Raw genomic sequence first — 16,212 nt, 5'->3', positions numbered from 1 at the left:
ATTTCACATTTTGTTGTGTTACAACCTGAAGTCAAAATGGTATAGATAGATTTTCTAAATCTTTCTATGGCAGATGTATTATTCATTTATTATTTTAAATGTAACCCATGTTTAACTAGGTAAGTCAGTTAAGAACATATTCTTATTTACAATGACTGCCTACACCGGCCAAACCTGGACGACGCTGGGACAATTGTGCGTTGTCCTATGGGACTCCCAATCACAGCCGGTTGTGATAAAGCCTGGATTCGAACCTGGGTGTCCGTATTAACACCTAAAGCACTGAGATGCAGTGCCTTAGACCGCTGCGCCACTTGGGATTCTCGGCCACAGTTGATGGAAGATGCCAAAACAGCTGTTTCTGAATAATAAACAATGCCATGCTGGTGGGTGGTAACCTTCAAATAAAACCCAGGCTGTAGGCTGTAAAAGCGTTAGTATGCCATATTATAGGAAAAGACACCGCATTCACTAGGATTTGTATGAAGTAGGCAGTTCGGATTTGTCACTTCTACTAAGGGGTTCTACTAAGGGGTTCTAATAAGGGGTTCTACTAAGGGGTTCTACTAAACTAACATATGGAATTGTTTTACGATGGTCATACCATGGATCATTTAGCTATTTGATTTTGAATTTTAGGACCCGTGTAGGTATAAAAAATTGAATATGGTCTTACTGCTATTAGTTCATAGAAACGCATTGAATAATACAGTTACACATGGAATAACAGATAGTCAGAAAATAAATCTAAGGAAAGTATGTTTTGAAGTGTCTGTCCTATATCTGAGAGATATAAGAAATCTTATAAATGATTACTATTATTTTACTGTTGAATGACCCTTATACCTTTTTCGCGGAATGACCCTTATACCTTTATCGTGGAATGACCCTTATACCTTTTTCGTGGAATGACCCTTATACCTTTATCGTGGAATGAACCTTATACCTTTAGCGTGGAATGACCGTTATACCTTTAGCATGGAATGACCCTTATACCTTTAGCGGGGAATGACCCTTATACCTTTTTCATGGAATGACCCTTATACCTTTATTGTGGGATGACCCTCATACCTTTATCATGGAATGACCCTCATACCTTTAGCGTGGAATGACCCTCATACCTTTATCGTGGAATGACCCTCATACCTTTATCGTGGAATGACCCTCATACCTTTATCGTGGAATGACCCTCATACCTTTAGCGTGGAATGACCCTCATACCTTTATCGTGGAATGACCCTCATACCTTTATCGTGGAATGACCCTCATACCTTTATCGTGGAATGACCCTTATACTTTTCATCGTGGAATGACCCCTTATACTTTCGATTGTCATATTGGTTTTTAGCCCAAACCGTTCGAACCCTGCAGACATTTTTTTTGTGAGAAGACTGATTTTTGACAAACTTCGCTGGAACTCGGCCACCTTCCACTGCAGATGAGGAAGGGCCACTGGCGGATACAGTGGATTGAGATACAGCCCATGTAAAAAGCAGATATCTATAGCTTACATAGATGGATTTTTGTGGGGGGAAAAAAATCTAATAATCTAATTAGATTTCCATTTGGACACGGACATAGGCTCTTGGGAGATGTATACTGTGTTGCTAGAGTCTTATACAGAACCTCTCTCTTTCTCTGTCTGTGTAGTTGAGTTACAGTATATATGGTTGAATCTCATCCACACCGTACCTCTGTAACTGTGTGTACAAGCAATCGATAAATCAATCTATCGATGAATCAATGATATCTCTGTGTGTGTTTTAGGCAGAGAGGTTTCAACACCTTGGTGCTGCGTCCTCACTGTGGGGAGGCGGGGCCTATCCATCACCTGGTGTCGGGTTTCATGCTGTCAGAGAACATCTCCCATGGACTGCTGCTCAGGAAGGTACTGTACACCTTTTCCCCTAGCCCCTAACTCTTATCCCCTAGCCCCTAACTCTTAACCTCTAGCCCCTAACATTTACCCTCTAGCCCCTAACTCTTATCCCCTTGCCCCTAACTCTTACCCTCTAGCCCCTAACTCTTACCCTCTAGCCCCTAACTCTTATCCCCTAGCCCCTAACTCTTATCCCCTAGCCCCTAACTCTTATCCCCTAGCCCCTAACTCTTATCCCCTAGCCCCTAACTCTTATCCCCTAGCCCCTAACTCTTATCCCCTAGCCCCTAACTCTTATCCCCTAGCCCCTAACTCTTATCCCCTAGCCCCTAACTCTTATCCCCTCACCCCTAACTCTTATTCCCTAGCCCCTAACTCTTATCCCCTTAGCCCCTAACTCTTATCCCCTTAGCCCCTAACTCTTATCCCCTAGCCCCTAACTCTTATCCCCTAGCCCCTAACTCTTATCCCCTAGACCCTAACTCTTATCCTCTAGCCCCTAACTCTTATCCCCTAGCCCCTAACTCTTATCTCCTAGCCCCTAACTCTTATTCCCTTGGCCCCTAACTCTTGTCAGAGAACATGGACTCCCATGGACTGATGCTCAGGAAGGTAGGCAGGTCCGGAGGCCTCAGTCATCTACACTCTAGTACAGGGGTAATCAACTCCGACCCTACGAGGTCCGGAGGCCTCCGTCATCTACACTCTAGTACAGGGGTAATCAACTCTGACCCTACGAGGTCCGGAGGCCTCCGTCATCTACACTCTAGTACAGGGGTAATCAACTCCGACCCTACGAGGTCCGGAGGCCTCCGTCATCTACACTCTAGTACAGGAGTAATTAACTCTTACCATATGAGGTCCTGCTAGTTTTCTGTTGTACCTGATAATTAATTGCACACGCCTGGTGTCCCAGGTCTAAATGAGTTCCTAATTTGTAGGGAACAATTAAGAAATGCAGTGGAACTGGCTTCAAGGTCCAGAGTTGAGTTTGAGGGCTCTAGTATGATCTTGTGAACAATCTAAGCCAAAATTGTTGTTCTTCTGTATCAAGAATGGTTTCAGTCACATGGGATTACAGACATTTACATTTACATTTAAGTCATTTAGCAGACGCTCTTATCCAGAGCGACTTACAAATTGGTGCATTCACCTTATGACATCCAGTGGAACAGTCACTTTACAATAGTGCATCTAAATCTTAAAAGGGGGGGTGAGAAGGATTACTTATCCTATCCTAGGTATTCCTTAAAGAGGTGGGGTTTCAGGTGTCTCCGGAAGGTGGTGATTGACTTCGCTGTCCTGGCGTCGTGAGGGAGTTTGTTCCACCATTGGGGGGCCAGAGCAGCGAACAGTTTTGACTGGGCTGAGCGGGAACTGTACTTCCTCAGTGGTAGGGAGGCGAGCAGGCCAGAGGTGGATGAACGCAGTGCCCTTGTTTGGGTGTAGGGCCTGATCAGAGCCTGGAGGTACTGAGGTGCCGTTCCCCTCACAGCTCCGTAGGCAAGCACCATGGTCTTGTAGTGGATGCGAGCTTCAACTGGAAGCCAGTGGAGAGAGCGGAGGAGCGGGGTGACGTGAGAGAACTTGGGAAGGTTGAACACCAGACGGGCTGCGGCGTTCTGGATGAGTTGTAGGGGTTTAATGGCACAGGCAGGGAGCCCAGCCAACAGCGAGTTGCAGTAATCCAGACGGGAGATGACAAGTGCCTGGATTAGGACCACAACAGAACATATAACTCCTCCCCTTCTCTTCTCTCCTCCAGGCCCCTGTGCTGCAGTACCTGTACTACCTGGCTCAGATCGGCATCGCCATGTCTCCTCTCAGCAACAACAGCCTGTTCCTCAGCTACCACCGTAACCCTCTGCCTGAATATCTGTCCAGAGGACTCATGCTGTCACTGTCCACTGACGACCCTCTACAGTTCCACTTCACTAAGGTTGGTGATGTGACTCGACTGCAAATGACGGAGTGCTCCACACAACATTATGCCTGCATCCTAAATGGCATAGGGCTTTGGTCAAAAAAGAATGCACTATACTGTTTAGGGAAGTGCAGTATACAGTGCCTTCGGAAAGTATTCAGACCACTTGACTTTTTACACATTTTGTTATGTTACAGCCTTATTCTAAAATGGATTAAATAAATAAAAAATCCTCAGCAATCTAGACACAATAGCCCATAATGACAAAGTGAAAACAGGTTTTTAGCCACGTTTATGTCTGTAAATGGGTTGATTCCAGCCCTACGTCTGTAAATGATTGTCTTGTATCCATACTGTCCCTTTCCAGGAGCCCCTGATGGAGGAGTACAGCATCGCTGCTCAGGTGTGGAAGCTCAGCTCCTGTGACATGTGTGAGCTGGCCAGGAACAGTGTTCTGATGAGCGGTTTCTCCCATAAGGTACCACAGCTATTCAGAGCAATATCTTCTCTCTACATTACCTACATTGTTATGGATGTATCCAAATAAATGTCACTAGAAAACAGCTTAAACAAATTCAAATGCAGCTACTTTGTTGTTATCCTAGGGGCACTGTTTGACGTAACTGTAAATTAGTCGTAGTTGGCTAGCTAGCAAGCAAGGGATAAGAACGTTGCCAGCCTGTATGGCAATAGAATACTTAGAATGAACGGCTTGGGCAAACAAAAAGACTAAACAACTGGGTCGCGTTTCTGGCAACCGAACGCATAGAACCAACGACCAGCCAGTGTGGTGGAAAATTGTCCTCAAGTTTCCCTCATAGATTATATTGGTGGCATAACCATAGCAATGATACAAAAAAATAATATGGACAGACACAGTATGTGGTGAATGTCTACTGGTACTCATAGGTTCGGTCAATGGCTTCAGAGCACAGGTCTAATGGCCTCCCGGGACTGGGTAATGACTTCCCTTAGCCTAATACCCTGACACACACGTACAGTAAAACCTATTAAGAAGCATAACACATATAATGGAAATACTGAAGATACTGGAAAATCCCCTATACCGGCTTGGGTACTAACCCTAGATTTGTGTCGGGACTATATCTCATGATAGGATGAAATGGTATGAGTCAGAAGTTCACATACACTCAATTAGTATTTGATAGCATTGCCTTTAAACTGTTTAAGTTGGGTCAAACATTTCTGGTAGCCTTCCACAAGCTTCCCACAATAAGTTGGGTGTATTTTTGGCCCATTCCTCCTGACATTTGACTCCATTTGGAAGACCCATTTGCGACCAAGATTTAACTTCCTGACTGAAGTCTTGAGGTTTTGCTTCAATATATCCATATACTTTTCCTTCCTCATGGTGCCATCTATTTTGTGAAGTGCACAAGTCCCTCCTGCAGCAAAGAACCCCTACAACATGATGCTGCCACCCCTGTGCCTTAAGGTTGGGATGGTATTCTTCGGCTTGCCTGCCTCCCCCTTCATCCTCCAACCATAACGATGGTCATTATGGGCAAACAGTTCTATTTTTGTTTCATCAGAACAGAGGACATTTCTCCAAAAAGTACAATGTTTGTCCCCATGTGCAGTTGCAAACCGTAGTCTGTCTTTTTTTATGGCGGTTTCTTCTTCTTTGCTGAGCGGCCTTTCAGGTTATGTCGATATACTGTAGGTCTCGTTTTACTGTGGATATAGATCATTTAGAACCTTTTTCCTCCAACATCTTCCCAAGGTCCTTTGCTGTTGTTCTGGGATTGAGTTGCACTTTTTGCACCAAAGGACGTTCATCTCCAGGAGACAGAACGCATCTCCTTCCAGGGCAGTATGACGGCTGCGTGGTCCCATGGTGTTTATACTTGCGTACTATTGGTTGTACAGGTGAACGTGGTACTTTTAGGTGCTTAGATATTGCTCCCAAGGATGAACCAAACTTCTGGAGGTCTACAACTTGTTTTCTGAGGTCTTGGCTGATTTCTTTTGATTTTCCCATGATGTCAAGCAAAGAGGCACTGAGTTTGAAGGTAGGCCTTGAAGTGCATCCACAGGTACACCACCAATTGACTAAAATTATGTCAATTCGTCTATCAGAAGCTTTGAAAGAAATTACATCATTATCTGGAATTTACCAAGCTGTTTAAGTGTATGTAAACTTCCAACTTCAGCTGTATATATATTCTTTTTAAGGAACTCATTCTGGCTTTCAATTTATTTTTGAAAGTTGTAATAAACTCAGCAAAAAATGAAATGTCCTCTCACTGTCAACTACGTTTATTTTCAGCGTGTAAATATTTGTATGAAATATTTGTATGAACATAACAAGATTCAACAACGGAGACATAAACTGAACAAGTTCCACAGACATGTGACTAACATAAATGGAATAATGTGTCGCTATACAAAGTGGGGTCAAAATCAAAGTAACAGTCAGTATCTGGTGTGGCCACCAGCTGCATTAAGTACTGCAGTGCATCTCCTCCTCATAGACTGCACCAGATTTGCCAGTTATTGCTGTGAGATGTTAACCCACTCTTCTACCAAGTTCCCAAACATTTCTGGGGAGAATTTTTTTGCCCTAGATTTTGTTGTAATGAATGAGTCACTCAGATATCATAGCATGATTGCACATTAGACAAAATGTATAGACGTGGCGCTTGCAGAGGTGGAGGGGGGGGGCACGGGATGTTCCTCAATGCTGCAACAGGAGCCTGAGGGAAAAAGTTTACTCAAGTATTTCTTCTTTATGTACCTAGGCCTTTTCCCCCAAAACGTTTTACTCTTCATTTCTCATGTTAATGTCTCCAGAAGAGTTCCATTTCATCATGCCCCTCCCCTTTCTCTCCCCAGGTGAAGAGTTACTGGCTGGGCCCTCACTACATCAAGGAGGGCCAGGAGGGCAACGACATCCGACGCACCAACGTCCCCGACATCCGTGTGGAGTACCGCTATGAGACCATGTGTGAAGAGCTTAACCTCATCACCCAGGCCATCCACACAGAGGAGCTGGCCATCCACACAGAGGAGCTGGCCATCCACACAGAGGAGCTGGAGGCCATCCACACAGAGGAGTTGCAGGCCATCCACACAGAGGAGGGAACGCTATGTAGGGGGCCTGTTTAAGGGGAGAGAGGAGGAGGCTGTGTAAGGGGCATGTTTAAGGGGAGAGAGTAGGAAGAAGGAGGAGTAATAGGAAGGAGGAGGAGTAATAGGAAGGAGGAGGAGTAACAGGGAAGAGGGCAACCTTCGTATGGGGCCTGTGTAGGAAGAGGAGGTACGAGGAGCAGGGGGGAGGAGAAGGTGGAGGAGGAGTAGGAGGGAGCAGGGAAGAGGAGGAGGGAGGAGGAGCATGGAAGGGGAGGGAGGAGGAGCAGGGGAGAGGAGGAGGGAAGAGATGGGAGGAGGAGGAGAGAAGAGGAGGGAGGAGTATCATGGAAGAAGAGGGAGGAGGAGCAGGGAAGAGGAGGAGCAGGGAGGAGGAGCAGGGAAGTTGATAAGGGAGGAGGAGCAGGGGGAGGGAGGAGGGAGGAGCAGGGAAGAGAAGCAGGGATTAGGGAGGAGCAGGGGGGAGGAGGAGCAGGGAAGTGGAGGGAGCAGGAGCAGGGAGGGGAGGGGAAGAGGAGCAGGGAGGTGGAGGAGGAGGGAGGAAGCGGAGGGAGGAGGAAAAGACTAGAGCTGTGCCGCACTAGAATAGCAGAATACATCCCCAAAACATTGTTGCATACTAAGTGGTATGTGAGTGTGGATACAGGAAGAGACCCTATCATTTAGTTCATATCTCTTTTATATCTATTCTCATCAAACCCATTGCCAGGACAGAGTAGGGAATACAATATATGTACTTTTTTAAAGGAAAATCTTTGCACAGACTTTACTGGCAGATATGGTTTGATAGAAATAACTGTGTGTGAGAGGCCTGGAAGAGATGACAATGCAGTATGAGATAATTAATCTATTCCTGTCTGTCAAAATAATCTGTACATTTTAACTGTGTAAATGTAACTGTTGTATCATTTCTGAATGTATTTATTTGCAAGTGAATAGGCAAACATGAAAAAACACTATATTCTCACTCCTGGTTCTTGTGTTATCCGAACCATATCTCCTGGTCGTTGTGTTATCCGACCCATATCTCCTGGTCGTTGTGTTATCCGACCCATATCTCCTGGTTCTTGTGTTATCCGACCCATATCTCCTGGTTCTTGTGTTATCCGACCCATATCTCCTGGTTCTTGTGTTATCCGACCCATATCTCCTGGTCGTTGTGTTATCCGACCCATATCTCCTGGTTCTTGTGTTATCCGACCCATATCTCCTGGTTCTTGTGTTATCCGACCCATATCTCCTGGTTCTTGTGTTATCCGACCCATATCTCCTGGTCGTTGTGTTAACCGACCCATATCTCTTGGTCCTTGTGTTATCCAACCCATATCTCCTGGTTCTTGTGTTATCCGACCCATATCTCCTGGTCGTTGTGTTAACCGACCCATATCTCCTGGTCGTTGTGTTAACCGACCCATATCTCCTGGTCGTTGTGTTAACCGACCCATATCTCCTGGTCGTTGTCTTATCCGACCCATATCTCCTGGTTCTTGTGTTATCCGACCCATATCTCCTGGTCGTTGTGTTATCCGACCCATATCTCTTGGTCCTTGTGTTATCCGACCCATATCTCCTGGTTCTTGTGTTATCCGACCCATATCTCCTGGTCGTTGTGTTAACCGACCCATATCTCTTGGTCCTTGTGTTATCCAACCCATATCTCCTGGTTCTTGTGTTATCCGACCCATATCTCCTGGTCGTTGTGTTAACCGACCCATATCTCCTGGTCGTTGTGTTAACCGACCCATATCTCCTGGTCGTTGTGTTATCCGACCCATATCTCCTGATTCTTGTGTTATCCGACCCATATCTCCTGGTCGTTGTGTTAACCGACCCATATCTCCTGGTCATTGTGTTAACCGACCCATATCTCTTGGTCCTTGTGTTATCCAACCCATATCTCCTGGTTCTTGTGTTATCCGACCCATATCTCCTGGTCGTTGTGTTAACCGACCCATATCTCTTGGTCCTTGTGTTATCCGACCCATATCTCCTGGGTTCTTTTGTTATCCGACACATATCTCCTGGTTCTTGTGTTATCCGACCCGTTTATTTCTGGAAATATTTCTTAAACCTTTATGGTTTTATACTAACCTGGAGAATTCCAGTCTGTGCCAACATTCCACTCCTTACCACACCAAACAACATTTTTGGAGTGGAATGTTGGCACAAAACAGGTTCTTGATTTCAGGCTAGTTTTTTGGGGGGCATTAACACACTTTGAGCTGTTGCTACGGTAACTTATCTTTTGGCTCAGATTCAACCTGACAATGGACTTTCATAATAGTGACTATCCTATCTTATACCATATCGTTGCATATTACACCACTCTGTGAACATTATATCTGAACTGGGGTCAGTGTCCTGCAAAAAAATAAAAAATAAAGGTCCATGTTCGCATCGTCTACTTTAGATGGAGATACCGCATCACGTTCTGTCTTACAATCAATAATAACAGATTTTTACAATCAATAATGATAGATTTGTCCGTATTTCCATAAATCTCAAATGAAAGGTGAACGCACTCAACTTGTGCCAAAACGCTATATTGGCTTTGTATTACCGGTAGTGACGTATCATAAGGGTCTCTTTTCAGACGTGTGTTTGCCCGTGGTAAACTAACTGTGTGACTGATGTGTTCATTTCTTTTCCCAACGTTCTGATTTGGTTCACTATGTCCTGTTGAAGAGAACTGTTTATTTATATTTCTGTGTTTATGTCTGAAATAAATGTCTCTGAGACGTAGGAATTCATTGCAGTTGTTGAAGTGTGTGATTCATTTAGAAATTTCTAAGGCCGGGACTCAATCTGATCGCGGGGTTGTCGACAATGCAGATTTTAGCGTTAATGTTCTGCAAACGTCGGCTCAATCAGTTTGAATCCCAGTCAAAGTTTACAAGTCTGTGGAAAATATTTATTTGTTCTGTTAAAGGTCCAATAAAGTCATTTTTGTCTCAACGTCAAATCATTTCTGGGTAACAAATAAGTACCTTACTGTGATTGTTTTCAATTAAAATGGTAAAACAAATGACCAAAAATAGCTTTTTAGCTAAAGTTTATGAAGCAAGAATTTTTCTAGGACACTGGGAGTGGGAAAGGGAAACTTGGAACTCTCTTATTGGTCAACTAATTTACTGCATGGTGATGTCACCAGGCAGGCCAACACTCCATCCCACTACTACAGGCTGAAGTTCCAGGTGGTATTTTCAGAAAGCTCTTATCAAATTTTCACAATATTCTCCAACCTCGTAGCGTGGAAATATATATATAAAGCACAGGAAATCAAGTTTTTGACTGTACTGGGCCTTTCTGTCACACATAGGTCATCGTTTAGATTTAGATGCAAGTGGCTGTTCCACTGGATGTCATAAGGTGTATGCACCAATTTGTAAGTCGCTCTGGATAAGAGCGTCTGCTAAATGACTTAAATGTAATGTAAATGTAAATGTTTTCACACAGAATGGCGCTCAGATACTATGTAAGCCTAGTCTAGCTGTCACAGAGTTCAACAGGTATTTATGACAGATAAGGTGTGTGCCCAGACAAGGGCAAGGCACAGGGAAGAGAGAAAATGTTCATCCCAAAGTCTGCAGACAGTTCAATGGGTTCCAACCTCTTAATCAGAAAGTGGATGAAAAAAGACTGGCATGTGTTGAGCAGACACAGAGCTTATTGTCTAGACCATTCCAGTCTTGTGGGCCGACTAAGGAGTATTGGTGTCTCTGAGGGGTCTTTGACCTGGTTGACCTGCCAGTCACATTCTGTTAAAGGTCCCTAAAGCACACACATCCTCAGCTTGTCTTTTTAGTTCGCTGCAGCTAGCAACTGGAACGAGCTGCAGCTAGCAACTGGAACGAGCTGCAGCTAGCAACTGGAACGAGCTGCAGCTAGCAACTGGAACGAGCTGCAACAAACACTCAAACTGGAACGAGCTGCAGCTAGCAACTGGAACGAGCTTGCAGCTAGCAACTGGAACGAGCTGCAGCTTGCAACTGGAACGAGCTGCAGCGAGCAACTGGAACGAGCTGCAACAAACACTTAAACTGGACAGTTTCATCTCAAACTCTTATTAATTTAAATACTCAATCATGGACACTCTTACTGACAGTTGTGGCTGTTATGCGCAATGTATTGTTGTCTCTACCTTCTTGCCCTTTGTGATTTTGTCTGTGACCAACAATGTTTGTAGCCTGTTTAGTGCTGCTACCATGTTGTTGTCATGTTGTGTTGCTACCATGCTGTGTTGTCATGTGTTGCTGCCATGCAGGTCTCTCTATGTAGTGTTGTGATGTCTCTCTTGTCGTGATGTATGTTTTGTCCTATATTGTTATTCAATTTATTTTTATTTTTAATCCCAGCCCCAATCCCCGCACGAGGCCTTTTGCATTTTGGTAGGCCGTCTAGTCAAATCAAGGTTAAATTTTAAAAAATTAAAAAAGTGGAGTATGTTAGCAAAGGAAGAGCTATAGATAAACGACTAACTTCAAAGGACAGAGCCGACAGCAGTCATCAGAGCACTTCAGGGGACCAGGGCTCGTGCAGCGACTGCGGAGGACAGCACAGACCTCTCCAGTGCCCAGCATCTATAAAAGACTGTCACAATGGTGGCATGAATAACCAAATGCAGGAAGCGAAGACAAAAAAATATCAATCAATCAATGAATGTATTTATAAAGCCTTTCTTACATCAGCTGATGTCACAAAGTGCTATACTGAAACCCAGTCTAAAACCCCAAACAGCGAGAAATGCAGATGTAGAGGTCAATCTAGCTCGTCTGTCATAGTATAATAGAGACAGGAGATCTAGCAGGTCGATCAAAATATAATAGAGACAGTAGATCTAGCTGGTCCGTCATAATATAATAGAGACAGTAGATCTAGCTGGTCTTTCATAGTATAATAGAAACAGTAGATCTAGCTGGTTTGTCATAGTATAATAGAGACAGTAGATCGAGCTGGTCTGTCAGAGTATAATAGAGACAGTAGATCTCGCTGGTCTGTCATAATATAATAGAGACAGTAGATCGAGCTGGTCTGTCATAATATAATAGAGACAGTAGATCTAGCTGGTCTGTCATAATTTAATAGAGACGGTAGATCTAGCTGGTCTATTATATTACAATAGAGAAGGTAGATCTCGCTGGTCTGTCATAATATAATAGAGACAGTAGATCTAGCAGGTCTGTCAAAATATAATAGAGACAGATCTAGCTTGTCTGTCATAATATAATAGAGACAATAGATCTTGCTGGTCTATTATATTACAATAGAGAGGGTAGATGTCGCTGGTATGTCATAATATAATAGAGACAGTCGATCTGGCTGGTATGTCATGTTATAATAGAGACAGTAAATCGAGGCGGTCTGTCAAAATATACTAGAGACAGTAAATATAGCTGGTCTGTCATAATGTAATAGAGACAGTAGATCCAGCTGGTCTGTCATAATGTAATAGAGACAGTAGATCTAGCTGGTCTGTCATAATATAAGAGAGACAGTAGATCTAGCTGGTCTGTCAAAATATACTAGAGACAGTAAATACAGCTGGTCTGTCATAATGTAATAGAGACAGTAGATATAGCTGGTCTGTCATGATATAATAGAGACAGTAGATCTCGCTGGTCTGTCATAATATAATTGAGACAGTAGATCTAGCTGGTCTGTCATAATATAATAGAGACAGTAGATCTTACTGGTCAATTATATTACAATAGACAGGGTAGATCTCGCTGGTCTGTCATAATATAATAGAGACAGTAGATCTAGCTGGTCTCTCATATGATAATAGAGACAGTAGGTCTAGCTGGTCTGTCATAATATAATAGAGACAGTTGATCGAGCTGGTCTGTCATATTATAATAGTGACAGTAGATCTTGCTGGTCTGTCATAATATAATAGAGACAGTAGATCTCGCTGGTCTGTCATAATATAATAGAGACAGTAGATCTAGCTGGTCTGTCATAATATAATAGAGACAGTAGATCTAGCTGGTCTGTCATAATATAACAGAGACAGTTGATATAGCTGGTCTGTCATAATTTAATAGAGACAGTAGATCTTGCTGGTCTGTCATAATATAAGAGGGACAGTAGATCTAAATGGTCTATTATATTACAATAGAGAAGGTAGATCTCGATGGTCTGTCATAATATAATAGAGACAGTAGATCTAGCAGGTATGTCAAAATATAATAGAGACAGTAGATCTCGCTGGTCTGTCATAATATAATAGAGACAGTAGATCGAGCTGGTCTGTCATAATATAATAGAGACAGTAGATCTAGCTGGTCTGTCATAATTTAATAGAGACAGTAGATCGAGCTGGTCTATTATATTACAATAGAGAAGGTAGATCTCGCTGGTCTGTCATAATATAATAGAGACAGTAGATCTAGCAGGTCTGTCAAAATATAATAGAGACAGTAGATCTAGCTTGTCTGTCATAATATAATAGAGACAATAGATCTTGCTGGTCTATTATATTACAATAGAGAGGGTAGATGTCGCTGGTATGTCATAATATAATAGAGACAGTCGATCTGGCTGGTATGTCATGTTATAATAGAGACAGTAAATCGAGGCGGTCTGTCAAAATATACTAGAGACAGTAAATATAGCTGGTCTGTCATAATGTAATAGAGACAGTAGATCCAGCTGGTCTGTCATAATGTAATAGAGACAGTAGATCTAGCTGGTCTGTCATAATATAAGAGAGACAGTAGATCTAGCTGGTCTGTCAAAATATACTAGAGACAGTAAATACAGCTGGTCTGTCATAATGTAATAGAGACAGTAGATATAGCTGGTCTGTCATGATATAATAGAGACAGTAGATCTCGCTGGTCTGTCATAATATAATTGAGACAGTAGATCTCGCTGGTCTGTCATAATATAATAGACACAGTAGATCTTACTGGTCAATTATATTACAATAGACAGGGTAGATCTCGCTGGTCTGTCATAATATAATAGAGACAGTAGATCTAGCTGGTCTCTCATATGATAATAGAGACAGTAGGTCTAGCTGGTCTGTCATAATATAATAGAGACAGTTGATCGAGCTGGTCTGTCATATTATAATAGTGACAGTAGATCTTGCTGGTCTGTCATAATATAATAGAGACAGTAGATCTCGCTGGTCTGTCATAATATAATAGAGACAGTAGATCTAGCTGGTCTGTCATAATATAACAGAGACAGTTGATATAGCTGGTCTGTCATAATTTAATAGAGACAGTAGATGTTGCTGGTCTGTCATAATATAAGAGGGACAGTAGATCTAAATGGTCTATTATATTACAATAGAGAAGGTAGATCTCGCTGGTCTGTCATAATATAATAGAGACAGTAGATCTAGCAGGTATGTCAAAATATAATAAAGACAGTAGATCTCGCTGGTCTGTCATAATATAATAGAGACAGTTGATATAGCTGGTCTGTCATAATATAACAGAGACAGTTGATATAGCTGGTCTGTCATAATTTAATAGAGACAGTAGATCTAGCTGGTCTATTATATTACAAAAGAGAAGGTAGATCTCGCTGGTCTGTCATAATATAATAGAGACAGTAGATCTAGCAGGTCTGTCAAAATATAATAGAGACAGTAGATCTAGCTGGTCTGTCATAATATAATAGAGACAGTAAATCTAACTGGTCTGTCACAATATAATAGAGACAGTAGATATAGCTGGTCTGTCATAATATAATAGAGCGAGTAGATCGAACTGGTCTGTCATATTATAATAGAGACAGTAGATCTAGCTAGTCTGTCATAATATAATAGAGCGAGTAGATCGAACTGGTCTGTCATATTATAATAAAGACAGTAGATCTAACTGGTCTATCATATTACAATTGAGAGGGAAGATATCGCTGGTCTGTCATAATATAATAGAGACAGTAGATCTTGCTGGTCTGTCATAATATAATAGAGACAGTAGATCTAGCTGGTCTGTCATAATATAATAGAGACAGTTGATATAGCTGGTCTGTCATAATTTAATAGAGACAGTAGATCTAGCTGGTCTGTCATAATATAATAAAGACAGTAGATCTAGCTGGTCTGTCATAATATAATAGAGACAGTAGATCTAGCTGGTCTGTCATAATATAATAGAGACAGTAGATCTAACTGGTCTATTATATTACAATAGAGAGGGTAGATGTCGCTGGTCTGTCATAATATAATAGAGAGTAGATCTGGCTGGTATGTCATGTTATAATAGAGACAGTAGATCTAGCTGGTCTGTCATAGTATAAAATAGACAGTAGCTCTAACTAGTCTGTCAAATATAATTGAGACAGTAGATCTAGCTGGTCTGTCATAATATAATAGTATCAGTACTTCTAGCTGGTCTTTCGTAATATAATAGAGACAGTAAATCTAGCTGGTCTGTCATAATATAATTAAGACAGTAGTTATAGCTGGTCTGTCATAATATAATAGAGACAGTAGATCTAGCTGGTCTATTATATTACAATAGAGAAGGTAGATCTCGCTGGTCTGTCATAATATAATAGACAGTAGATCTATCAGGTCTGTCATAATATAATAGAGCGAGTAGATCAAACTGCTCTGTCATATTATAATAGAGACAGTAAATCTAGCTGGTCTGTCATAATATAATTAAGACAGTAGATCTAGCTGGTCTGTCATAATATAATAGAGACAGTAGATCTAACTGGTCTATCATATTACAATAGAAAGTGTAGATATTGATGGTCTTTCATAATATAATAGAGAAAGTAGCTCCAGCTCGTCTGTCATAATATAATAGAGACAGTAGATCTAACTGGTCTATCATATTACAATAGAAAGTGTAGATATCGATGGTCTTTCATAATATAATAGAGAAAGTAGCTCCAGCTCGTCTGTCATAATATAATAGAGACAGTACTTCTAGCTGGTCTGTCATAATATAATAGAGACAGTACTTCTAGCTGGTCTTTCGTAATATAATTGAGACAGTAGATCTAGCTGGTTTGTCATAATATAATAGACACAGTAGATCTTACTGGTCAATTATATTACAATAGACAGGGTAGATCTCGCTGGTCTGTCATAATATAATAGAGACAGTAGATCTCGCTGGTCTCTCATATGATAATAGAGACAGTAGGTCTAGCTGGTCTGTCATAATATCATAGAGACAGTTGATCGAGCTGGTCTGTCATATTATAATAGTGACAGTAGATCTTGCTGGTCTGTCATAATATAATAGAGACAGTAGATCTCGCTGGTCTGTCATAATATAATAGAGACAGTAGATCTAGCTGGTCTGTCATAATATAACAGAGA

General features: G+C 41.9%; 1 protein-coding gene across 1 annotated transcript in view; it reads left to right on the top strand.

The window, feature by feature from the left end:
• The window catches only part of LOC118360637 (AMP deaminase 2-like), a 53,166-nt gene extending 46,078 nt beyond the window's left edge, over positions 1–7,088 (top strand). The window contains exons 15-18 of the mRNA XM_035739892.2: positions 1,768–1,888; positions 3,645–3,818; positions 4,171–4,281; positions 6,660–7,088. Coding sequence (XP_035595785.2) covers positions 1,768–1,888; positions 3,645–3,818; positions 4,171–4,281; positions 6,660–6,932 — 679 coding nt within the window. The 3' untranslated portion in view covers positions 6,933–7,088. The remainder of the gene's footprint in view (positions 1–1,767; positions 1,889–3,644; positions 3,819–4,170; positions 4,282–6,659) is intronic.
• Positions 7,089–16,212: the final 9,124 nt, after the last annotated feature.

The sequence above is a fragment of the Oncorhynchus keta genome, chromosome 28 (genome assembly GCF_023373465.1).
Source record: "Oncorhynchus keta strain PuntledgeMale-10-30-2019 chromosome 28, Oket_V2, whole genome shotgun sequence".
Classification (NCBI taxonomy): domain Eukaryota; kingdom Metazoa; phylum Chordata; class Actinopteri; order Salmoniformes; family Salmonidae; genus Oncorhynchus; species Oncorhynchus keta.
This window is presented reverse-complemented; position numbering and strand designations above follow the sequence as displayed.